The sequence below is a fragment of the Furipterus horrens genome, unplaced genomic scaffold (assembly GCF_987537825.1).
Source record: "Furipterus horrens unplaced genomic scaffold, mFurHor1.1.pri manual_scaffold_5, whole genome shotgun sequence".
NCBI classification, from domain to species: domain Eukaryota; kingdom Metazoa; phylum Chordata; class Mammalia; order Chiroptera; family Furipteridae; genus Furipterus; species Furipterus horrens.
Window position 1 is genome coordinate 51539863 of NW_028327175.1, and position 25665 is coordinate 51565527.

A 25665-nucleotide genomic window follows, 5' to 3' on the forward strand; every position below is an offset into this window, starting at 1 on the left:
TAAGGGATTAGTCTTAATTAGTTATCCTATGCAACCCAGATGTTAAGGGAGTGGATCATACCATGGTTTTGCAAATTCCTTTCAGTGTATTGTGTTCTGTGCTTTGGTGCGTCACTGTATTCAGTTATTCTGTTGAAAGAATCAGAGATGCTTGTCTGAGTTAAGTGATAAGAGTTTTTGTCATCTGTTTTAGAGTTCTCTTACATTAATGATCCTAAATATCTATTAATTTAACACATACTTACAGAGTGCCTATTTAGCCCCAGGCAGTGAAGCAAGCATTAGGACAGAGTTGTAAGCAAGTCAGAGATACTCCCTGCCCTCAGAGAGCTTGTGGTCTAGCAGAGAAGACAAGCTATTACAATATAATTTGGGATGATTCATGTTCATGGTAGGACGTAACAGGATGGCAAGAGATTCACTGTACTCAGAATGGTGTGCAATTTAAAATTTAGGAACTGTCTGTTCCTGGAATTCTCTGCTTAATATTTTTGGACCTTGGTTGATCTCAGGTAATGGAAATCATGGAAGGTGAAACCATGGATAAGGGGGGACTGCTGTACTAGCAAGACAGTGATTGAAGCTGGGGAAAAAGGTGAACTTCTGGGAGGGGCTGTGTGTGTGTGTGTGTTACATAGAGTTACATGGTTGAAGATAAATATAGCTATATGCTAATTAAAGTGGTAAGGGCAGTTTTGTTCAGTAATATTGCAATACGGGAAAGAGTCCAGTATGAACTGAAATCATCTTCAGTTTGTATGAGTGACTGCGCATTTTAAAGGTGGGATGAGAGAACAAGGATGGGGATTGGGGGGTGTTGGGGGCGATGAGCAGATTTTAAAAAGCAAAAAGGGATTGGTTAATGTGAGACCTGTCTAGGTTTAATAACTGGCAACTGGTGCTCATACCCTCCCACAGGGACTGGGAAGGAAATGTTTATATTTCAAAGAGATGGTTCTGGTGTCCTTGAGAACTCACTTCTAGGTGGGTGAGGTTTTGCATCGCAAAGGGACAGGGGAAGATTTATAATCGCAAGCTTTCTGAAGTAACTGCTCCAGTGGAAGGTTCGGGGCCTCTCTGCCTACCACCAGGTTTTGGCTGAGACAAACAGTAAATTCTCCTGGCAGCGATATATGTTTTCTCAGGCAGGCACTTGAACGGTAGCTGGAGTCATCCTAAGGATGTGGCCTGGAGCTGTTAGTTTGATCTCTCAGTGAGGAGGGTAAATGAAATGATTTGTTCTGAGAAGGTGTGGTTTTTATAGGTCAAATTTGAGGTCTGACTAGAGTTTGGTCAAGGAGAGAGTCTTTTTAAGCATAGAGTAAATTCATCTGGTGATGAGATCAAAGAATGAGTATGTAGGGCATAATGAAGTGAGAGAGACGTTATCAGAGAATGAGATGTGTGGCTTCAGGATTTCAGAGGTTATGTTCTTCTGGGCGATGTCAAGATCCTAGGAAGGGCTGTGGAGAGTAGGACATCAAGGATGGAGTTTGGGAAAGGTCACCCGTGTGAATGTTGAAATCATCTAAGATAACTGTAGGATTTGTGGGGGGAAGATGAAGGTTGTCTAGGTATCAGATCTCAGGGTATAGACTTGGGGCCTGGAGGTTTGTAGATGTCTGCAGGACAAGTAAAGCCCTAAAGAAGCAGAGGTGGGAGAGTCTCCAAACTCTGAGATACTGCTGTGAGGATGTGGCAAAAAAACTCCGCATCCAAACGAGAGGACCGCAGGAGAGTGACAGCCAGGTTTCAGTTTAAGCCAGTGTGCGAAGGAAATGTTAAAGATGGAGATTAGAAATGTAGAAGTATTAGGGAATTTTTCCGAGGACAGTGGAAGAATTGAAATGTAGGGGAGCAGTTGGAAATTAGATCAGAGAAAGGAAGCCAAGAACATCAGGGGGTTTGGGAATGTAACAGTCATCTTGGGCTGTGAGCAAAGGTTACCAAGATGTGCACTTGGTGAATTTGGCAAGCCGCAAGGGTGGTGTGGCAGGAAGTGCTTTGAATTACATCTAGTTTAATGTTACATTTTGATGTCAGACAGAGATTTTTGGTAGTATATAACCCGGTCCCCAGTGTCTGTAAACTTGTTCATTCTCATTAGGGAATTTGTAAATTACTTAATTTATCAAAACAAGTTAATAAGTACTAATGCTTTTATTGTCTTAAAAGAAGATTATGCGAACATAAGAATTTTCAGTTCCCATAATATCAGTACGGTATATAGCTTTTCATGAGAAAATAATATGGTTGTAACATTTAGTACCTTGCTTTATATTTTACTTATAAATCACTTAAACATCATTTCCTGTTACTGTTCCCATCCCCCAGCATGCCAACCAACTTGACCCCAAGCATGTTATCCTTGACATTGATTTTTTTGTTTCTTTTTTCCTTTTTTATTTTCTTCTTTTTTAAAATAATCTATTATACTATCTAGTAAAGCCAGATTTGAGAAATTCAAATAGCTTTCTGTCTAATTACAAGAATGTTTTAAAGAAATGTTGACCTCTTATATTAAAATTTTTATAAAATAAATGCAGTGATTTATTTCAGCAAAGCACCTTGGGATATTCCAGAATATTCGATTCTTTTACATATGCTTTTTCTAACTTGAGTAGGAGTTGATATAGAACTGTTGCTATGGTGAAGTGCATTCTATTTTGCAGGGTATAAAGGGATAGTGTTAAAAAGAACTTACTATGTAAAACTCAATTTAAAATATTTTTTAGGCATTAATTATAAAATATACCCTGAAAATAATTTTTTGAAAGTCAAATGACATTGTTGCTTTTGATAATTATGTAATTTTAAGCAGTGGTCTTTCTTACATTCAGTTATAAGTATACTTTTCTGGATTGTGTGTTACATGAACTTATTATAGTGCTTCTGAACAAGCCAACTTTCTGCCCACTTTCCTCTCCTGGTTTTAAGATTTTTTTTTCCCCACATTTCACAACCTTCCATTTATCTATGAGTTTTTTGTCAGCATTATTTTATGAATATTTTGTTCTTATGGATTTTGACATGTATTTTGCGTCAGTATTGTGTTTGATGTCAGGCTTACAAAGAAGAAAGGAATAAGCAGGCTTACAGCTGTGGGGGTGAGCGGGAAGTCCTGGGTTGGGGGTTGCGTGGAGGGATTGAGCAAAAAGGGCAAAAAAGAAAAAACTTACGGACATGGACAACAGTGTGGTGATTGCTGGGGGGAGGGGAGAAGAAGGTAAAGGGGGAGATAAATGATGATGGAGACTTGACTTGGGGTGGTGAACACACAACACTGTGTAGATGATGTGTTGTGGAATTGTGTACCTGAATAAATCCCAATAAGTTCAATAGAATAAATCCCAATAAATTCAAAAGAAAAAGAAAGAGATGCACTATACCTCCTTAATCTGGTGGGAGATGCACAGATGCACTCAATTAAATTGACACCAATAGAATACTTTAAAAGACTACAAGGGAACTCAAAGATTGCCTAGTAGAAAGACTGGCAACAGACTTCACAGGAATTTCAAACTAGAGGACATTTAAATAGTCAATAACGAACTAACATTATTGTGGATCTGCTTTGGTAGGTGGCCTGGCAGAAAAATAGCAAAGGACCAAGTAGGAAGGCACTGTGACTTTGAGTTGCTTGTGGAGCATTAGGTAGAAACACTAATGTAAAGATGGACTGAATGACCAGGAGAGGGGTCTGAGCTGGAGTTATGGGGTTCAGAGCGATCACAGTGATATGCGGGGAGTTTAGGTCCTCGATCTGTTACTAAGACAGACTGTACAAAAAGGTAAGGAAGGTTTTTGAAAAGCCCTCTCAGGCGCTAACACTGGAGGAATAGTTTCACTGAAGGCAGGTGTAAATGAAGAGACCTTTCCAAGAATCTTTTAAACATCTTCTCTATCTTATTTTTAGTTTAGAGTTAGTTTAACCTGAACATGAAAAAATAAAAATATCATGGTAACAAGATGCTATTGTGTGTATCTCTTCCTATCCTTTCAGACCTAGTCCTGCCTCATCTTTTAGGAATCCTTGTTTGAGTTCTCCAAAAAGAATAGAAAGAAATACTCTTTTAAACCCTTCCCTTATCCTCCCCTTATAATCTGAGTATTTGTGGATTTTACAACCACCAGCTCTTCCCACCTCCACCTTGCCCACCTCTAGTTCCTTCTGTACCCTGCACCCACACGGCTTTTCCTGGCATATCCCATCATTCTCCCACTTCCATTAATGCTTTAAACCCCAGCCATGTAGGCCCAGGTTACCGTGCCTCTGGATCCTGGCAGATGGTGTTCCCTCACACATACCCACACTCCACCTCGCTCTCCTACGTATTCCGTAAGTCTTGTCTTGGATGTCACCTCTTGCACTAAGCCTTCTCTAAGCAGAGCTGGGGTGGGTACCCCTATCACATGCCCTAAGCACTCTGTGCTTTTCCTCATTGGAGTACTTATCCCACTAAATTATAATGCCTTTTTTATTTTTTTTTTGGCTTGTGGATCCCAGTGAACTGTGGGCTTGAAGAGAACAGGGAATATGCTTCCCTGGTTTAGTGATAATCCCACTATATCAGTCACAGTTCTCTGACACATAGCAGATACTCAGTCAGATTTGTTAAATAAATAAGGATTAGCTGGAAGCCTTGAACCATCTCCAAGTCTCACTTTAAACTTTTTGTCCTTTTTTTTTTAACAAAATATTATTTTTCAGGATGTTAATAAGCATTTCACAATGTACAAAATAATTATACTGTATAGCTAGAAGGGAAGTTAGGGATCGTTTAGTGTAACCACCTCTTCATACTTGTGAGTAAATTAATACCCAGAGGGGGAGTCGACCTGCCAGAGGTTACCTGCGTTAGGTGATCTTGATCTGTTTCGGCAAACCGGAAGTATTCTGAGGCAAGCCAGGCTGCCCAACCTTTTATACTTCAGCACACACAGGAAGTGGTCATATTGTGATGGCACACTGGAATAAAAGGACAGGAAAAAGGTTGCTTAGAACAAAAGGAGGTCGCCCCTCCTGCCACTGGGAGGGCTAGGAGGTTGGCACCGTGGGATTGTTTGTTTATTAAACCAAATGACTTTCTAATGGGTGGGTGTGTTTTCTTACAGCAATTATAGTTGGGATTTTTAGTTTATGTTTTTAAAATAGAAATAATACAAAATTTACCTTATTGGGAAGGGGAAAGGGAAAAGTGTGGTCAACAGTTTCTCCGTGTATTGAAGGGAAGAAAGTGAGTCAAATGTACAGGGCAGGAAGATTCCCAGGAAGCGCTGGAACCTGTGGGTCTCTGTGGCCCAGGGTAAATCCAGGGCCCGTGTGTTCTAGAGTGGGGCTGGGCAGACACTGGGTAGACCTCAGGGGCCTCAGCCCCTGGCACGGTGTGTGGCACATTATAGGTAAAGATGAGGGAGCATGGGAGGGGACCAAGGACCACAATCTTCCCGTTTCCTCCCTTTCCCAGGGTAAATACTTCTAGCCTCCGCAGAAGAGCTTGTTTTGGCTATATAAAAGTTAAGACTAATCACAATAATATTCAGAAGCTGTTGACTCTTTGTACCTAATTACCAAGCAGAACAACAATAATGCATGCTGTAAAATATGTCTCAGTTTTAAGCTTAATTTAATTCAGTGGCTGGGTTAGTCTCATAGATTTTGTTATTAGGTGTATTTTTCACATAGCAAGATCATTGCATCATATTGTTAAAAATTTAGAGGAAATATTAATGGCATTTGAACATTGTATTCTGTCACTTCTCTTCTCAGGTGCCCCTTTCCTCCTACTTCTGAAACAGAAAAAGAGGGGCATTTTGTATGACATTTCTTAGTGTTCTGACCTGGCCTTCTTTCTTCTGCTCAGAATGTTCCTCTTCTCTCTCCCTGCCCTTTATCCATCTCCACTGACTGAACCCTTACTCATCCTTCAAGACCCCAAATATACTACTGTCCCTTTAGAGCCTTCACCATCGCTGCCAGAATGATCTCTTTCTATTCTAGCACTTTCTTGTTCTGTTTTTTAAATTTTTGTCACGTACCACTTTTTGGTACACAGGTGTAGTAGTAGGACAGTGCCTAAAGGTGACAGGTGACGTAAATTCAACTCCTGGTCTGCTGTTACTTGACTGTCACCTTGGGTGGGCCACTGTACTCCAGGAGCCTCAGTTTTTTCATCTATAAAATGAGGGAGTTGGGCTGAGTGACAACTGGTGCTTAGTGGAATGTAAATTGAGCTGCATCGAGGCGCAGAAGGACTTGGGCCTTGACCTTAGCATCTCAGTGTACAGCCTGTACCCTCCAGCCTCATGCTCCTGCTTCTTGTTTGTAGTTTGCCTTAGGTTAAAAGTGTAAGGATTTGGCTGAGAGCTTGTCTGGTGGAGGCTTTCACTAGAGTGTCTCTTACTGTAGCTTGCCACTGATTGACATTTCAGGATAAAACACTGAAACTGCCAAGCTTTTTCAGTAGTCTGAGCTACTATAAAAATAGTCCTACCATGATTCCTTTTAAAGATAGATGTTAGTATCTGTACCTGTCAAGAGAGAAAGCTTTTGTGTGTGTGTGTGCGCGCGCGCGCAGAAAATTAGCTGTTCCCCAAGTCTTGGAAATTAACATGTGACATTTTTTTTTTTCTCTTACTGCTGTGCATCTCCTGACTTAAGGGATCTTCTGACTGACTGTCATTCTAGTGTACTCAGTGGTGGACCCAGGCAGGGACCCTGAGCTAGGGCAGCTCTTTTCTTATTTAGCGGTGACTATAATTCCATGTCACTGAGCAGGGCTTCCTCAACCCCCTGCCGTTTTGAAACATCTGTCAGAGGATGATCTTTACTTAACATTCCAGTTCTGCTACTGAGTAGCTCCGTATTGCTGGGCAAGGTACTTAGCTTCTCCACGCTCTGTTTCTCAGCTGTGGTAGGGGAATACAGTAATACTAGTAAAAGAGGAGTGCTAGACTTTTATACCAAAGCATCTTGCTAAATTCATTAATTGATACTAATAGATTTTTTAGATCTTCTGGGAACACAGTTATGACATAGAGGAATAATGACAGTTTCATTTTTTTTTCCCCAACCCTTATACCTTCTATTTTCTTTTCGTGTACTTTTTTAATGAATGGAAATGAAGTTTTATCAAATGCTTTCTTGGTATCATTGGAGATTATCATATAATTTATCTTCTTTATTCTATTAATGTGGTGAATTATTGATTGGCTGTTGAAGTTTTACATATATATGTATGGATAAAATTGGCCTATAATTTTTCTGTCTTGCGTACTTGTCATGTTTTGGTATCAAGATTATGTTGGCCTTCTGAAATGATTTGGGAAGAGTTCCCTCTTGTTCTGTTCTCTAGAAGAGTTTTAGTAAGATTGGTGCTATTTCTTTCTTACATGTTTGCAAGAATTTATCTGAGTTTGAAGTTTTTCTTGGGGAAGGGGTTTTAATTACAGATTTAATTTCTTTAATCGATATAGGAGTATTCATATTTTTCATTTCTTGTGTCATTTTTGCCTGTTACAAAAAGTGTTTTATTTACAATTTAAAAATCTTTAGTTATGTCCTTCCAAATTAGGGCCATGGGCAGTTAGACATATAATAAACTGTAGTTTTAAGATAAACAAATAGAATTTCATAGATTTTAAATGTAAACAATGTAAAACACACATATAGGCAGGTAGATGACTGTTTAATGAGAAAGCCATAGTGGTTAACCAATTCAGGTTGCTTCTTGTTAATTTCCCTTCTTATGCTGAGGAATGACTGTGTGCTGCTGAGAATTCACTTTTCTGCAGTAGCACCGACTGGGGTGAAGACAAATAGGTCCTCTTTGCTTCTGTGTATGTAATTGGTGAATATTTAGGTACCCCAGAACAATCTTTTACCTAATGCATTCCCATTTATGGAATCAATTGTAAATATTACAAATAAGAGCTCCCCTGGTACAACAGTGAAGTTGCTTTTTAATTTTTCAGGGGGACTCAGAGAGAGTAATGATAATTACTGGACCAAACATGGGTGGAAAGAGCTCCTACATAAAACAAGTTGCACTGATTACTATCATGGCTCAGATTGGCTCCTATGTTCCTGCAGAGGAAGCAACAATTGGAATTGTGGATGGCATTTTCACAAGGTAAAAGTGTTACTTCTATTTAAATATATTTCTGAAATAAATCAAGCCCACATTGTCACATGAATTTTCTTTTTAGGTACATATTTAAATGAACAAATATGCTCTTAAAATATTTAGAACTTAAAGAAATCATTTCATCATGGATATTAATACTAGGAGAAATGTAGGAGATCATTTTGTCCAGTATTTTTCAAGTTATTGTTAGTTACTAAATTCTTACTTTGAAGAAAATCTTAGGTAGCAGATTAGTATTTAAACAGATAAAAGCAGAGGTGGGAGGCTTGGCGAGTTGGCTGCTGGGCTCTGTAGAGCACAGTCTGGAAACTGTTGCATTCTCCCTGTTCTGTAGGTTGGAACTGAGAATAGGCTGAAAAAGGCACTGGCCCAAGATAATTTCTCATATTAAGAACATTACATGCAACTGACTAGGTCTTAACCCTCAGTATATAAACCTAAACTTTATGCCTTATTAGGAATATGGGTGAAATATCCTGGTCTCACTAACTAGAAGTCATAGTTTAATCTATTGATACAGATTTATCAATTAAAAAAATTTTTTAAACATAAGTATAGTTGTTTTACAATATTATGTTATTTATACTAGTTTCAGGTGATCAAAATAGTGATTTGACATTTTTGTTCTTTATAATGTGAGCATCCCACTAATTCAAGTAATCTGTCACTTCAAACTTATCTCAATATTTTTTTTCAAAAAACATTTTCAGTTACAGTTGACATTTAATACTATTATTAGTTTCAGTTGTACAACATAGTGGTTAGACATTAGATTTGCTAGTTCTTAAAGTATTATTTATACTTATTACATTATATTTTTAGAAATAAATGAATACAGTTTATAGTCTATATAGTCAAGGTGTGTATATGGAGTGTTTGACTTACTGTCCAGCTTCACATTTATTTGACACTGGAATCACATCAGAACATATCACATGCTAATATTGATGTACTTGAGTAAACATTAAAATATTTTAAAGCTTGGTTTTTAATCTGAGAGTGAACAAAGCGAAGCAACCTAAATTCAATTTGATGTCATGTCACCAAAGAGATGTTATTTTGATCTCCAAATATTTGTAAGTTAACTTAACATGAGAAATTAAAAGACTCTTTCTTCAGTTTTTAAAATTGTAATTAATCTTCTATTTTGTAAGAAAAATGCACTAGGTATTTTATTTTGGTTATATTATTAGGGAGAGTGACAGATTTAATAAAGAGAAAAATAGAAAAAGGAGGAAAAAACATCTTGGGTAATGTAAGGTGTCTGAAAAGAGAATCTTCTCAGTGAGGAGAATAACAGTTAGGAAGGTTTTTAGATACCAGTAATAGAACAAAATGAAGGTTAACTTTTCTCGTAAAACAAAAAGGCTTGAGGGAGGTGGCTGCTTCTGTTGTTTCAGCAACTCTGCCATTCCTTGGCCTGTCCCTCACTGAAATGACTGTTTCACTGATTTTATTTTCCCTGTTCAAGTGTCATCTGTTGGTCCAAATCTCATTCAGATGCCTCCTCCTTCATGAAGTCTTTCTTGAGCCCCATGGCCAGAATTAATTTCTCTTATCTATGGACATCCACCTTACATGTGTTTTCCCTCTTTTCAAACTCTTATCCATCTTTAGTTTTATAGTTATTTGTGTACATTACCCCTGCTGTTGTGTTGTCTGTTCCCAGAAAATGAGTTTCCTGTTCTGTACATTTCTCTCCCCTCTTAACCTAGAACCATGCAGAACAGACACTCTAGGACAGGGCTGTTGAATGAATTGACCCTTCAGTGAGGATCAGGCAAGTAGATACCAATTTCATAGACAGTGGAGCATCCTTGAAGACTTGTAGGTGGGAACGTGATGTGACCAGAGGTACAGTTTAGGTCTCGGGAGGATTAATCTGGCAGCACTATGAAAGATAGACTCTAAGAAGGGATGATGGTAATATAGTCACTCTTTATTAGATTGATGGGAATGGAAGTGGATGGAGGACAGAGGAGAGATGTTGTAGAGTGAGAATTGATAGGCCTTGGCAACTACAATGGATGAGGAAAAATAGATGAAGAACTAGAGATGAAGATTAAGGCATCGAGTCTAGGTGACCAAGAGCAGAGAATGATGGTGCTTTTGGGAATACTGGGAAATGTGGGAGGAGGGTCTTATTAAAGAAGTAATCTTAACTTGTAAAGTGTGGCACAGCACTGAGGCTGTTCTGTGATGAGATGACCGTTATATTTCCATGTCACAGTAGAAACTACAGTGGTACAGGAGACTTCAGCATTGGCCATACCATTCTTCTTGTTACTCAGGAAGTGGCTGAGAGAGAGTGTGCTGCCTTAGAACATGGGCATTTTCTCCGTGTGGCTGGTATGGTGACATGCCTTTATCTCATGTACCAGGAGCAGCCTTAAGGAGCTGGACCGCTTACTACTCACTATGGAAAAGAACTAAGCTTTAAACCCTGCCAGCGCCAAATTCATTGTTTCAGTATAGTAGTATTCATTCTGAATTAACTCCTTCAAACACATCCTGTTTATTCAGCATCCAGTCCTGGTGGGCCCATCCAGAGGTAGTGAAAAGATATTCTTGTTACAATGCATGAGAAAGAGCTGGTTACAAAACTGGCATCCTATATGAGTACACTTTTGTATGAGAAATTACATATGTAAATATATGCAGAGAAAACCATTCAGATAGAAGGCTGTATTCCAAACTATCATGAGGAATATGGTGACTTTTCTTTTGCTCATAAATATTTTTAAAATCTGAAATAAACCCATGTAACAAAAAATACAATCTCCCCCTCCAACCCACCCCGAAATTAATTAATGAAGGGCAGCATCAGTCAAAATGAGAGGTTTTATAGGAGTCTAGTGAAATGCTTATATGGTTACTGTCTGGGAGCACTTTTTTTTCTGGGGCAAATTTCTTTTGCCTACACAGTAGCATAGAATTTGGGGTTCTGAGATTTAAACCTCCCCAAGTACTTAAGCATATCAGACTTCACTTTTCCAAAACAGTTTTTAATTCAACCTATATGCTAATTCTCTCTCCTTTAGGAATTGATGGCTTTCTTTCTGGACCATTATACAAGATTGTTGTCTTTACTTTTCATAACAGAAACACTGTGATTTACACATCTAAGACAATGACTTTAAACCTTTGAATTTTTTATGGAGTTTTAAAAATATATTGATACTTGGATCCTACCTTCAGTTGGCTTAGGTCAGGATGTGGAAGTTGAATTTTACAAGTGTCCAGATGGTTTTGAAGTGTAGCCAAGGTTGAGACGCCTTTCCGTGATCCTTTGCTGGAGGGCTCAGTTATTTAATTATAAAAGTAATAGATGCTTATTATGAAAACTATTTAACAGTACAATAGGGTATAAGGTGAAACATTCACCTTCTCCTCAGGTCAACAACTTTTAATGATTCTTTGTATAATTTTTTACAAATTTATAGGTATACATAAATCTCTTTTTAAAATGGTATTACACTAAGCAGTATTATTATGTATCTTGATTTTATTTCCTAATACATGGGGGACATTTCTCTATCCATACAGATTAGCCTTGTACCTTTCAGTGGCTGTAGAGCATCTGCTGTGATGAGATTCCTGGTCTCTTTGACTTCAGAGAGCTCCCCCTGGGACACACTGCTGTTCCCTGTCCCTTCCCTCCTCCCCACCCTTTTCTCCTGGTACCATTGGTAAGTGGTCTCTGTGGACCACATGCAGTTATATCTCTAGGATCTTTACTAGGATATGGATTAATATTATGCCCTCATATATTTCATTTATTTATTATGAAATACTGCAGACGTAACAATTTCCCATGTGGCTAACACCCCACTAAAGAAATAAAGTATTGCCAGTACAGGCAAGCCCTCGCTGCTCCCTAACCCTCTTCCCCTCCACCCCAGCCCGAGTAACTGCCCTTCTTGACTCTGGTTTCCATCCCATGAATTTCTCTATTTTTATATGTAGATACAGTTTTTGAAACATTACACAGAGTTATTTGGTAGGGTTTTAAACTTCATAGGTACCATATCACACTATGTATCTTTCTGCAAGTGACTTTTTTCACCTCACTATTATGTTTATGAAATTTATCTATACGGGGACATGTAATCCTAGTCTACTCATTTTTTTCTCTAGTGATGATATGCCATTGTATGCATATATTATAGTTGATTTATTTTCCTTGATTGATATTTAACATGATTCAGATTTGTTGCAAGTACAGTCTTGATACTTGCCTTATACATACCTCCTAGTGCACGTAAATGAGTTTTCTGAATCTAGGCTTTATGTAGGCACAGGACTATGAAGTGTAAGGGCTATGTACCTTTCTTGTTCTTCCAAAAGGCTGGACCATTTTAGAATCTCACCGGCAGTGTGTAACAGTTTTTCCATATGCTTTAAAATTAAATTAGAGTAAGAAATAACCCGTTTGATAACGTTTCTATATTTTCTCCAAAATTTCTCATAAGGATGTTTTCATTTCTGTTACGTACTATCTTTCACACAAAGTGCCATCTGATAAATCACTTTGTTAATGCTAAGGAATTTTTTCTCTGTATGTGCATGCCGTGCCATTTACAGAGATTTAAAGTGGTTTATTGGCTTTCCCTGACAAACCGCCAGGCCTCGCTCTGGTGATTCCCAATGGCTGCTTTCTTTTTAATTCCTTCTGGTCTCGACTGCCAAGAAGGCAGGAGCTAAATTCAAGACTCAGGTGTGGAAGCAAATTTATGTTAGTTTTTCCCTTCTTTTCTTGCACGGAGTATGTCTCTAGTGTGACTCTTAAAACAGCTGAAGCAGAATCAGAGATGCTTGTTAAAAATGCTACTTTCTAAGGCCGATCACAGACCCATTAAATTGGAATCTTCAGTGTGAGATCCCAAATTAGCATTTTATAAGGTTGTGCTAAATTTGCTGCCTTAAATTTGAGAATCTACTGTATGGTTTATAATCCTAGTTTCATAGAAATTATAATTCTATTATAAATATATTGTTATTCTAAATCACTTCAAATCCTTTTTGTGCCTCATGGAAAAAAACATTAAAAAACATTTTATGTGCATAAAATTTGGCTCCAAACTTTATCTTTAAATTGGTTATTTTTGTACTGTTAATAGGACATTTACAACACTAGGTTTAAATTCATGCATTCATAAGTAATCATTGAGTGCCTACTATGTGCTGTGCATTGTGCTATAAGAATTATAAATAAATATGGGAAAAGCTGTAAACAGAAAACTTTAGGAATCTTTTTTTTCTTGAATGCTGTAACCTCATATGACCCTTTTCCTAAATAGGAAGCATTTTTTTTAAGTAGAATTTGGCAAACATACACATTTTCCTCTAATTTGGTATACTTGTATCAGTGTATTGTGATATATATACTCACCAGTGAACCATTTCTAGACACATATTTCTAAGGATCATTACCATCTTTGAATACATCACCGAAGAAAGATCTGTTGTTTATTATCCTGATAAATGCAAACTTAAACCTCATTCCACTTTTTTAGACACAGTAATTAAGTGTTAGAAAAGCAATGAATTATTAAGTCTGGTTTTTAAAAAGCAAAACAATTTGGCTTCTCTCAACATAATTTATGTCAGTTAAATGTTGGTAGAAAGGGTTTTTTACATTAAGTGGTCCCTGGTTAATAATTTTCATGCCATGCTACCCATGTAAACTCTCTTATGGCACCCAGCTTCAGGAATGCGATGTAATCAGAATGGCACCAGTGTGTTCATTTTGAGAGGAAATTGGAAGGTAATAGGCATTCAAATGCTTAAATTATTTTAAATGTTTGCTTTTGTATGGATAACTGATGTGTTTGCCAATTTAGTTTAATTCAGCAAATAACTGAGCACCTACTGTGGAGTATTTGTACTCTGTTAAAAAACACATATCCTTCTGGACAGAAAGAAAACACGTTGAATCAGTACCTATCTTCTACCTGGTAGTAAATACCAGCACTAAAAGCCACATGATAAGTGATATTTTACTACATGAGGAGGCTGTTATGAATTTTATTAGCATCACAAATGTTACCTTATCAATATCTCTGTGGTTTATTTAGCTCCTGTAACCATGTCATAGCCAACAGGGCATATCTCACTTCATCTTTTTGATGAGAAGTGGTTGTATGCATTGAATGTCTCATAGCTGGAGTTTATGAATGCAGTGCCTCATGGTTGGGTTTTAAGTGCAGATTCTAGGCAGGTCCCCTCAGTAGAGATCGCCTGGAGTTACTGTTATAGTTGGTATTGTAACAGAACCCCACGGGCTGCTCTGATTGAAACGGGACCCATGGGCTGGCTGTTCAGTTATTAGGGGCCCGATTGCCCGCTGCCAGAAGCATAACTCTCAATACCAGAGTTTAGTGAAAAAGAAAAAGAATTGTTTATTTAATAGTTATATAGATTTAGATTATATGCGTATTTCCGCCATTAAGTCTTATTTTCTTTAAAACACCAACAAACACATAATTCTGCCTCCCCCTACCAAACCAGGCTAATTTTAGAAAAGTCAGAGATACAGTTTTCCTACTTCTCAGACACAGTTTAGCTTTACCGGCAGCTCCCAATCATTTGATCCTGACTGGGGAGGTTTTGCCTTTGTTGTGGTGCCCTTCAGCTCTTAATGCAGAACTGCAAGGAGTTCCCAGTCTTGTAAACCGCATGGAGTTCTCCCTTTCCTTTCAAAGCTGCATGGTGTTCTCCCCCTAAAATGTCTGCTGCTTATTTTTAAATCCCTGACTGCGTCCTCTGATGCAGTGGGCATGGTTACCAGTTCTGACCATTCACAGAACCTTACGCAGGCTCTGTGTGCTCTTTCTGTACCATTCCATGGTCCAAAACCCCTCCCATCTTCTTGGAGCCTTGGAAGAACCAAAGCCATTTGCGTAACAAAGACACTAGCCACTAGCCACAGGCATGTGAAGGCATCTTTAAAGTTGTTTCCTTTCCCCATCCCCCAACCCGCAGGCTCTGGGGATTTTTGGAGACCCCCATTCTGTAACAGTATGATGAAGGGAACCTTTGGACTCTGTATTCAAAACCTAAATCTGAAACATATCCAGATTTAGGGGCCATTGTTCAATTTCAGTTCTTGACATTTTACAGAAGGAAAACAAAATTAGAGAGGTAATTTGCTTGAGCTCATAATGTGAGTTCACTTACAAGGATGCATCCTCAACTTATGTCGTGTTCTCCTCTACTGATCTTATTAATTACCCTGATTAATCTTACCCTTCCTTGATGGCCTTAATTATATGTGATTTTCAGAGATATAGTTAAGGCTGGTAAAGAGCATTTGCTCTGTTAGTTATTTTCCTTTGAAATTCTTGGGGGTGGGCTAGTAGATGTGTTAGAGAATGATTTGCCCCATCAGTACATTGTGGATTTCCTTTGATAGGAAAACACCTGTATCCTTCGTAAATGGTCTACATGTGCTTTGTAGACTGTTCCAATGAACATTGTTTCTTGTGAGCCAATACATGTTTGGCATTTTCTTGGATTGCTGTCTTGATTCTCAGTAATGTTTCAATTAAAATTGGAAGATTTCTACAGTGGTGTTTGCTTGGCTATATTTGCAGTTCATTGTTACAGCTCTTGTAAATTGACTTTACATACCGTAGTGTGATCTGATTGCAGTTGTTACTAGAAACAGTTATACTAGAGAAACAAAAGCTTTTCTTATCTATTATAATAATTACATTGCTGCTAATAAAGTATTTTTTTATATTGCTGAAAGAAAGCTAGTTATTTAACCTGGTAATTACTCTGCCTTAATATAAGGATACAATAGATTATAAAAGGTTCTTAAATGTATCATTTGTGATTTTTAAAAATATTTGTTTTTCTAATTACACTGTAATGTTTGTTCATTGTGCAAAATTTAAAACTATTGAAAAGCTCAAAAAGGAAAAAAATTAAGGCACATATAGTTTCACCACCTAAATATCATTATTATTTAGCTATATGGACTTCCAGGCTTTTAAAAAATGCACACATATACTGATAAATCAGTTGTGATTTCATCCCACTTCTGGGTTAATGGTTATGTTTCATTATATGCAATACAGATATACTACTTTGCATTTTATACCTTTTAAATACAATCCAGTATCTACATATTTTAAAAATTGGTATTCTTTTGCAACTTTTTCTCTTCCTAGACTTTAAATTTTGTTTTTCTTCCATACTTACACCATCCCTTTCAAAAGTTAGAGTACTTTGTTAATTAGGAGATTAATTTTCTTTTGTAAAATTTACTTAATATACAAAAATAATCCCAAGAAATGTAGATACAGAATTCTGCAAAGTCTTTTTAGCAAAGTGGAGTGACTAGAAGATCTTCAATTTCCAAAAGAAGGCAAAATAAGGTAACATTAAAGCCCTTCTATACAAAGCACTTAGAAGAGAAATAGGGTATGCTTTCACTTATATGAGGAACCTAGAATACACAAATTCACAGAAACAGAAAGTAGAATTGAGATTACTAGGGGCTAGGGGGAGGAGAAAATGGGGATTTTTTTAATGGGCACAGTATTTCTGTTTTGGGATGATGAAAAAGTTCTGCTAATGAGTAGTGGTGATGACTGTACAACATTGTGAATGTGCTTAATACCACTGAACTATACACCTAAAAATGGTAAATTTTATTCATATTAAAACCCACAATTATTTTAAAAGCAATTAAAGTGTGTCAAAAAGGATGCAATACAAAGAATCATTGCCTCTATTTAACAATTTTGATATTTAAGCTGCAATTACTTATTATTCAGTATGAACCCCCACCCCCCAGCCCCCAGTTAATTGCAGTATTTCTCCCTCATGTTAGCATTTTTCTTGTGTAAGGCCCAGGGATTGTGATTTGAAGGGACAGAGGCCCACCCCAATCACTATAATTTAGCAATATCTAGAATGTTACCTCAAAATATCAAAATCCCATAAAAAGAAATTCTTGTTCAATTTTTCATGAAAATATTCTTGAATTTAGAAACTAATTCAAAAAATAACTTATTTCTTCCATTGATGCTTTGTTAACCTTTGTTGACCTATATAAGGTTATAGGTGAGGAGGGAATAAGGGGATTATTAGAAAGATTACTCAGCCGCCTCTCCTGAAAATATCAGTGATTTTTTCTCTTAACCACATAACTGTAACCTGTCAATCCAGAGCAAATTAATTCTAAGATGAAACCTAAAAAATGCATTTTTTATTACATTTGAATATAAATATAATACAGAATGCTAATAATGATATATGTTCTGCAGTTCTTTAAATCTTCAGCATATTTTAACATTTAAAAAATTTCAGTCATTGTTCAGTAGTATGTCTAGTAAATGCTTACTGAGTTAGTAAAAAGTTACAAACTTTAATTAATTAGCATTAATTAATTCATATCCTGCCTTGCTCTGAAGACTTACTTGAGGCAGTTTGCTGGGATATATACTATAGAGCAAGATATGTAAGAGTAATATGGTATCCAGAGACATTGGATCAAAGAGAAATAAGGATAGAAACATAAGATAAACTCAAGGTAGCTATTTGCTATTACAAAATGTTATACAGTTGTGTACTGGTAACAAAGATGAAAGGGATTCTTTTTTCTTCTTATTGTACTGATTGGTTGTTTTTGGCTTCCTTATGTTCCAAATCATTGATTTGATTCTTGGCTTTACTTACTCTACTGTGGTTGTAAATTGTTCTTTATTTCAATTAGTGTATCCTTAATTTCCGACTGAATCTTTTTTATGTTGCTGAGGTCCTCACTAAGATCCTGGAGCATCCTTATAAACAGTGTTTTGAATTCTGCATCTGATAGATTGCTTATCTCCATTTCATTTAATTCTTTTTCTGGAGTTGTGATCTATTCTTTCATTTGGGCCATGTTTCTTTGTCTCTTCATTTTGGCTGCCTCCCTGTGTTCATTTCTATGTATTAGGTAGAGCTGCTATGACTCCCTGTCTTGGTAGCGTGGCCTAATGTAGTAGATGTCCTATAGGGTCCAGTGACATAGCTTCCCCTATCACCCAGAACGAGGATAGTATAAGCAGCCTCTGAGACTTCTAAGTGTTCCAACATTCGCATCATAGGGGTGCCAGAAGGAGAAGAGAAAGAGCAAGAAACCAGAAATTTGGGAAAAAAATGAAAGAAAACTTCCCTAATTTGGTGAAGAAAATAGACATGCAAGTCTAGGAAGCACAGATAGTCCCAGGCAAGATGGATGCAAAGAGGCCCACTCCAAGACACATCATAATTAAAACACTGAAGGTTAAAGATAAAGAGAATCTTAAAAACAGTAAGAGAAAAGCAGATAATTACCTGCAAAGGAGTTTCCATAAGACTGTCAGCTGATTTCTCAAAAGAAACTTTGCAGGCTAGAAGGGACTGGCAAGAAATAGTCAAAGTCATGAAAAGCAGGGACCTACAGTCAAGATTGCTCTACCCAGCAAAGCTATTATTTAGAATCAAAAAGCAGATAAAGAGCTTCCCAGATAAGAAAAAAACTAAAGGAGTTCATCATCACCAAACCATTATTATATGAAATGTTAAAGGGACTTTTTTAAGAAAAGAAGATCAAAACTATGAACACTAAAATGGCAGTAAATACACTCCTGTCAACAATTGAATCTAAAAAACTGAGCAAACAACAAGAACAAAGACAGAATCATGGATATGGAGAGTGTTTTGATGGTTGCCAGATGAGAGCAGCATATAGGGGAATGTATGAAGAGGTGAGGGGATTAAGAAGTACAAATAGGTAGTTACAGAATAGCCGTGGGGATGTAAAGTACAGCATAGGGAAAGGAGTAGTCATTCCCATGGACATGACCCATGAACATGAACGATGGTGTGGGGATTGCCTGAGGGGATGGGGGGTGCTGGGTGGAGGGGGCAGTGGGGGAAAAATCAGACGACTGTAATAGCATAATCAATAAAATATAAATAAAGATGAAAAGGAAAATGTGTTCAGTGATAAAACTCTATGTCTATCAGGGTCATATAAAACCATTATATTATTGAAATTTATTACAAAAATAAACATACTATATATTTCTTAAGAGAAGTTAATTTAACAAAATATTTTTATCAATATGCAATTCCCTCAGTTATAAACTCATATTTCCCCAGTGGCCTCGGTGAGTGGTTAATAAGCCTGTATTTCTTCAGCATCTCCTGGGCAGCATTTCTACTTTATCATCAGGTGCTATGGAAAATAGAATTGTAATAGGAAACATGTTGGCTCCGAATGCTAACTGTTCTATGGGGTTTTAAAGAGTCCCAAAGAGCCCCCTTGGGATGGAGAAAAGGACCTAATAGTGCTGGGTTTTTAACCAAGTCGGCTTTTCTTTTACCTCCTCTGCAGAGTGAATTTCTTTGCAAAATTTCATTTGAACAAAGAATTTAGTAGCTAAAAAGATATTTGAAAACCACTGGCCTGACGATAGATCCTCTGAAATCTGGCCTGGCCTCCTAAAGGACAGAAACCCTGTAAAAATACCGCAAGGCACAGTGGTATCATGAGGTGTTGCTTTTCACGTGTTTTGGCACTATGTACATAAAGCCACCCCCCCCCCTCCCCACAGCCACTTGTCTATAGAGATTAAATTTCATCTATACTGCTTGGTGTGTTTATGGTTTCTATTTTTACATTAAGCTTTTAAATTCATATAAATTTATTTTGGATAGGGACACATCTTTGTTTTTTTTCTTCTGAAATAACCAATTAGCTAGCATCTTTTTTATTTATTCATCATTCTTCACTTCTCTCTGATTTGAAATCTCACCTTTGAATATCTTTCTCAAGAGCATTCTCCAATTCCTGAAATTGCCAATGAGACCAGGGTATTATTGTAGGGTTTCTAGAAAGCACTTAAGTATGATATGTACACTATTGCATTGAAATCTTATCCCATGTTTGCTTGTAATTCTAATTCTTGAGAATCATAGACCCCTCCCCCCAATATTTGCCTTACGAGAGCTATTTGATTATCAGTCAAAGATTTGTTCTCTTTGTCAGCTCACAACCTGTCAAGAATAAAACCAAAAAATGTGAAATGGGGTTCAAACATGATTCTGAAGATTTCAGAGTGGTTGCAGAGATAGGAAAGTTGATGCTTCTGGCTTTTTGGTAGGGGAAATATTAGTAAACATTGAAAATTAAGGTGTAAATTAATAGTACTTTAACTTTGAAAAAGTAGCCAAAATGCTTATAAGCTAGCAACATTTTATAAATTATTTTTTGTATAGTTATTGACTTTAAAATGGATAAAGTTGACAGCGGTGTTAGTTAAACCGTATCAGCTCCATCACAGATGCTGTAGTTAATTACAGTTCTAAATGCCACTCAGTGCTAGGGCAGCTTTGCTCAGGCTCCACGCTCTGTGGGCACTTACACTTCAGCTCCCCTGCCCTGCGCAGGGCTCCAGCCCCAGGACGGTCAAGGCTCTTTTTCTGCAGAAATAAAAGGTACATTATGCTTCTGTAGGTCACATGTGAACTGTTATAACAAAACTACTTTGATGATGGTACTTTGCTTAGAAAATAGTTACCAGAATTCACAAAGGTAGCTAGCATGTTGAAAATCTGAATTCAAGGTTTTGCTATTAACTGAATGATCTTGAGTGAGTGTTACCTAAATATTCCTTTATTTTTTCAGGTTCTTTTTGTACTAAGTAGATGTTTTTCCGAATGTGTTCTGTAGACCAAATGTGTTCTATCATCACCAGGTGCTCCAGTAGACGTTGTAGGGGTTCATGGTGAGATGTTAGAGAAATGCGATAGTAAAGGCTCTAAGACTTACAGCAAAAAGAAACCTGTACATTTTTTGGACCTGTTTCTTGACCTCTCCAAGAGGTGTATCATGAAATCAACTTTAGGAACCTATATTAAGTGTCCGAAGTTATGAAACCTCTATAATTCTAGTTTTTAGTAAAAAAGCCTTTAATTGTACAATATTCTACTACTTGTGGATTTTAAATACAATGATGTAGAAAAGCCCTGTTTTCCCCTGTAAGAACCAAAACTTTGATTTGAAATGAATGGTCAGAAAAAGGCAGAGTCGGAAGTGTCCCTTCTTTTCAGGAGCTCTGGCCAGTATTTCAGTCTTCTATCCAGAATGTTTCTACAGGTGCAATTTAATATCAGGCACTCTTTATATCCAATATATGTTTTCTTTACTTTTATGTAACTTGAGCTCTTAATGGCTCAAGGTGTATAGAACCCTAAGCATCTTTATATTTATTGTTCAGGAAATAATGCCTAGTTCCCTAATAATAATGTTCAGAGGAAAATCTGCCTTCATCTTATTTGTAGGATGGGTGCTGCAGATAATATATATAAAGGACAGAGTACATTTATGGAGGAACTGACGGACACAGCAGAAATAATAAGAAAAGCAACATCACAGTCCTTGGTTATCATGGATGAGTTGGGAAGAGGGACGAGCACCCACGATGGAATTGCCATTGCTTATGCTACACTTGAGCATTTTATTAGAGATGTAAGTATCTTACTTCTTTTTTTTTGTACATGAATGGTACATGCTGTACAAATTGTTTTCCTGACTTCAGAATCTAAATATTCAAAAGTATCTTTAATTGTTACAATTGACCCTGTTATTGCAATTGATTATTCGAATGGTATACATTGAACTTGGATAGATTGGCCCTAAATAATGTTGTTAATTCTGTGATGTGCCTCCCAGAACTGTATCTTATTATTCGTGGCAAACTCTATATCAAGAGCAGGGACCATCCACCTGCAAACCAATCCTTGAGGAAATAACAGAAAGAAGATAGTGCTGTTTTTACCCTGTGACATAATTTTTTGCAACAATGTCCTAAAAGGTGTTGAGATAAGGTCTTTGATCTTATCTCTTTGTGTCTTTCTGTTCAGTAACAGCCCTCCTACACTGCATATCTGTTTTCAAAGTGTATTTCTAAGCATCTCAGTGTGAAATTTTGATAGTGTCAAACTTGCTGTCCCTGTCTTCTCCATCACACTCTTACCTTTTATTTACTCTTGCTGTCTATGTTCAGTTTGCTCTATCCCTGTCTCTCCCTCTCTATCACCTGTTCTCAGGCATATCTCCTCTTTGGTTTTTGTTTTTTATCTTGCTCTACACTTTCTTTTGTCTCGGTGTCTTTCCCTCATTTTCTTTTAAATTATATTTTATTGATTATGCTATTACAGTTGTCCCAATTTTTACCCCATGGTCACCAACTCCCCCCACCCCCCGCCACTACTCTTTCAGGCAGTCCCCACACCATTGTTCATGTCCTGGTCATGTGTTTAAGTTCTGTGGCTACTCCATTTCTTATACTGTACTTTACATCCTCATGGCTATTCTGTAACTACCTATTTGTACTTCTTTATCTTCTCACCTCTTCGCCATTCTCCTACACCCCCCTCCCATCTAGCAACCATGAAAATACTCTCTGTATCCATGATTCTGTCTCTGTTCTTCTTGTTTGCTTAGTTTGTTTTTTAGGTTCAATTGTTGATAGATATTTATTTATTGCCATTTGTTCATAGTTTTGATCTTCTTCTTTTTCTTAAATAAGTCCCTTTAACATGGTCCCCCAAATCTTCACCTCCCAGTTTGGTAATATTTCAAAGATTCATTTAAGAACCTTCAGGAACAAATTATGACAGAATTGAATTTGTCAGTCCAGTTTTCATTGCTTCTCTAGCAGTTTTTGGATATATTAAATGTTAGTAAAGAAAGTTATTTTTAGATAAAATTTATCTTGGAAGTCATTGAAGAAGATTCTTCTGGAACAAGAGTCTCCATCCTTTTTACGGATGAAAATACTTATTTTCATGATGTGTTTTGATTGCTCAGGTGGGAAAGAGCGACCAGAGAGGAGTAATGGGGGAGGTTACGTGTGGCTGCTGTGAGCTAATGTGGCCTCAAGGAGAGCAGTGGTTAGCGCAAATCCTTAAGGCTGCTGATGAGAAATGCCTATCAGCCCAAGGAAAGGCACCTCAGAGAGACCCTTCAGGAAAGATTTGAAGAGCAGCTTGTCAAAGAAACCCTGCCTTAATAGCTCTGTTCGTAATTGTTGTAAGAGAGAGGGCCCACATTCTGACTTTTAATAAGGTGAATGGCAGATGAATCAAAACTGGAGTTCTTTAATTTAATGACCCTCTTATACTAATTTTTAGACCATGACTTGATGTCACCTTCTCTTAAGATAGGGATTTCTATAATACATAATAATGTGTACTTTAAAATAATGCTTATTAAAGAATCTATTGAGTCCATACTGATACCAACAAAATAAAAATATGTTTTAAAATGGTGGAGGTAGGGTGGGGAGAAGGGAAAGCACTGTTTATAGAATGCCGACTAATAATTTCCTAACCACTATAATAATAATTGGTTCAGGCATTGATGATCATTAGGTGGTAAAACCTTTGAATGAAAGATTGTTGGAAACTCAAAGTACTATATCGCCCCACAAGATATTTGTTAATTTCAAAGGAAAGAGGTATCAGGACAATGAAGAAATTTTCTGGGCACCTACTTAAACAAAATTCACATTTAGCACCCCCAATAATGGATCAAATTGATATGTGCTGCCTGGTGTGATGTACTGAAAAGGCTATGTCACCTACATAGATATATGATATTCATGGCAATAAGGTGTAATCTGAATTGAGTCAGGAGGAAACAGTCAGTCAGATTAAACTGAGGGACATTATGCAAAACAGCTCTCTGGGGTACTTCAAAAATGTTAGTGTCATAAAAGACAAAAAAGAAAAGGCCGGGGAACGCTACGGGATAAAAGGAAATTAAAGGGACATGACTAAGTGCACTGCATGATCCTTGATTAAAAAGAGAACATTTATAAAGAACATTAATGGAATAGGGAAACTTGTAGGCTCTATGTTGGATATAATAGCAGTATATAGGTGTTAAATTTCTTGAGTGTAATAATTTTATTATGATTATGTAGGAGACTATTTTTGTTCTTAGAAGGTAGGGATGAAGTGTCACGATGTCTACAATTGATTTTTGAATGGTTCAAGGGAGAGAGAGAGAGAGAAGAGTGGGGAGGGAGGAAGGAAAGGGAAATATGGCAAAATGTTAATGATAGTCTAGATAAAGAGTATGCGGGTGTTCATTTACTTTTCTTGCAACTTTAATGAAGATTTAAAATTCTTCAAAACAAAATTGGGAAAAGTTTCAATTAAATACAATTTTAAAATAACATTTATTATATGTCTTATTACTTTAGGTGAAATCCTTAACGCTGTTTGTCACCCATTATCCGCCAGTGTGTGAATTAGAGAAGAATTATTCACAACAGGTGGGGAATTATCACATGGGATTCTTGGTCAGTGAGGATGAAAGCAGACAAGATCCAGGTATGGAACATGCCTGTAATAGGTACACTAGAATGTTGTTGGTTTTCTTGTTTGATAACTTAAAGTTTATAGGAACATGAACTTACTGCTTGTTAATAATAAAAGCTGCGAATGTTGATTTTAAGTGACATTTGTCCAAATTAATTTTCTCTAAGCTTTGGGTCAAATAGAGTTCACGTTTATCCTTGCCATCTCTGAGTCTTTCCCTGGTATTCCTTACCTCATTTTTTACAAGAAGAGGGTGGGCTTGTGGGGGACATTTAGGTTTTCTTCTTAGATTGATCCCAGGAAAGATGCCATAACAGTGAAGTGTAGAGTATGATTAGTCATTTTTTCAAATGCCCAATATTTTCCCCCAAACATTATTTAACGTTAATTACTTACTAAGCACCATGTTCTATACTGGACATGTTTTATCTTAATTTGACAAGGAAACTGAATGTCAGACGGGTGAAGTACATAGCTTGCCTCTATCGGCCACCTGGCTAGGGGCTGAACCGAGCCTAGAAACCATGTCTTCTGCTGGCAGGCTCTCTTCTCCTGCTAGAACCTCTGTGTGGGATCTGCAGCATTTCTCCCAGCCTTTCCTCTTACTATTAGTGTCACAGAAATGAGACATTTCATGAAAAAGAACACCATTAGCCAGTAGAAACAAATCAAGTGCTATATGTAATGAGGCAGATTTTAGCATAATTTTTCTCCTGTGGTAGTGATTTTTTAAAGCCACCAGGCTGTTGGCCAGTGACAGGTCACACAGTTGGTGTGCTATTATGGAAAATCCATTATCCAAGACACTCTAGTCCAAATTGTATTTTGGAAGAGCAGTAAGGATGAACCTGAAAAAGAAATCAGGCAGCTAGCCCAAATAAAACAAAGCCCTGGACCTAAGATAAAGTAATGTTAGGCAATTGCCTTTCACCACCATATAGTCTTGAAAAACACATCATAAATTATCTCATGGAAGCAGTTTTATATCTATTAATCTGCATCCAAAGTGGCAGGAGGAGCTTATAAGCTAAAACGTGGTGAGTTAAACAAAATAGATTCACTGATAGGGAAGGGTCAGTGATAAACATTTGTTACAAACTGACTGCTAACCCAGAGCCTTACATCTTGTATTTTGCCATTTTATTTT

At 37.2% G+C, this 25665-nt stretch overlaps 1 protein-coding gene across 2 annotated transcripts in view; it reads left to right on the forward strand.

The window, feature by feature from the left end:
- The window catches only part of MSH3 (mutS homolog 3), a 145855-nt gene that overhangs the window by 109686 nt on the left and 10504 nt on the right, over nucleotides 1-25665 (forward strand). For both annotated transcript variants that reach the window (XM_090278976.1, XM_090278975.1), the window contains exons 20-22: nucleotides 7975-8132; nucleotides 21471-21657; nucleotides 24401-24530. In XM_090278976.1, the coding sequence (XP_090135102.1) occupies nucleotides 7975-8132; nucleotides 21471-21657; nucleotides 24401-24530 (475 nt within the window). The remainder of the gene's footprint in view (nucleotides 1-7974; nucleotides 8133-21470; nucleotides 21658-24400; nucleotides 24531-25665) is intronic.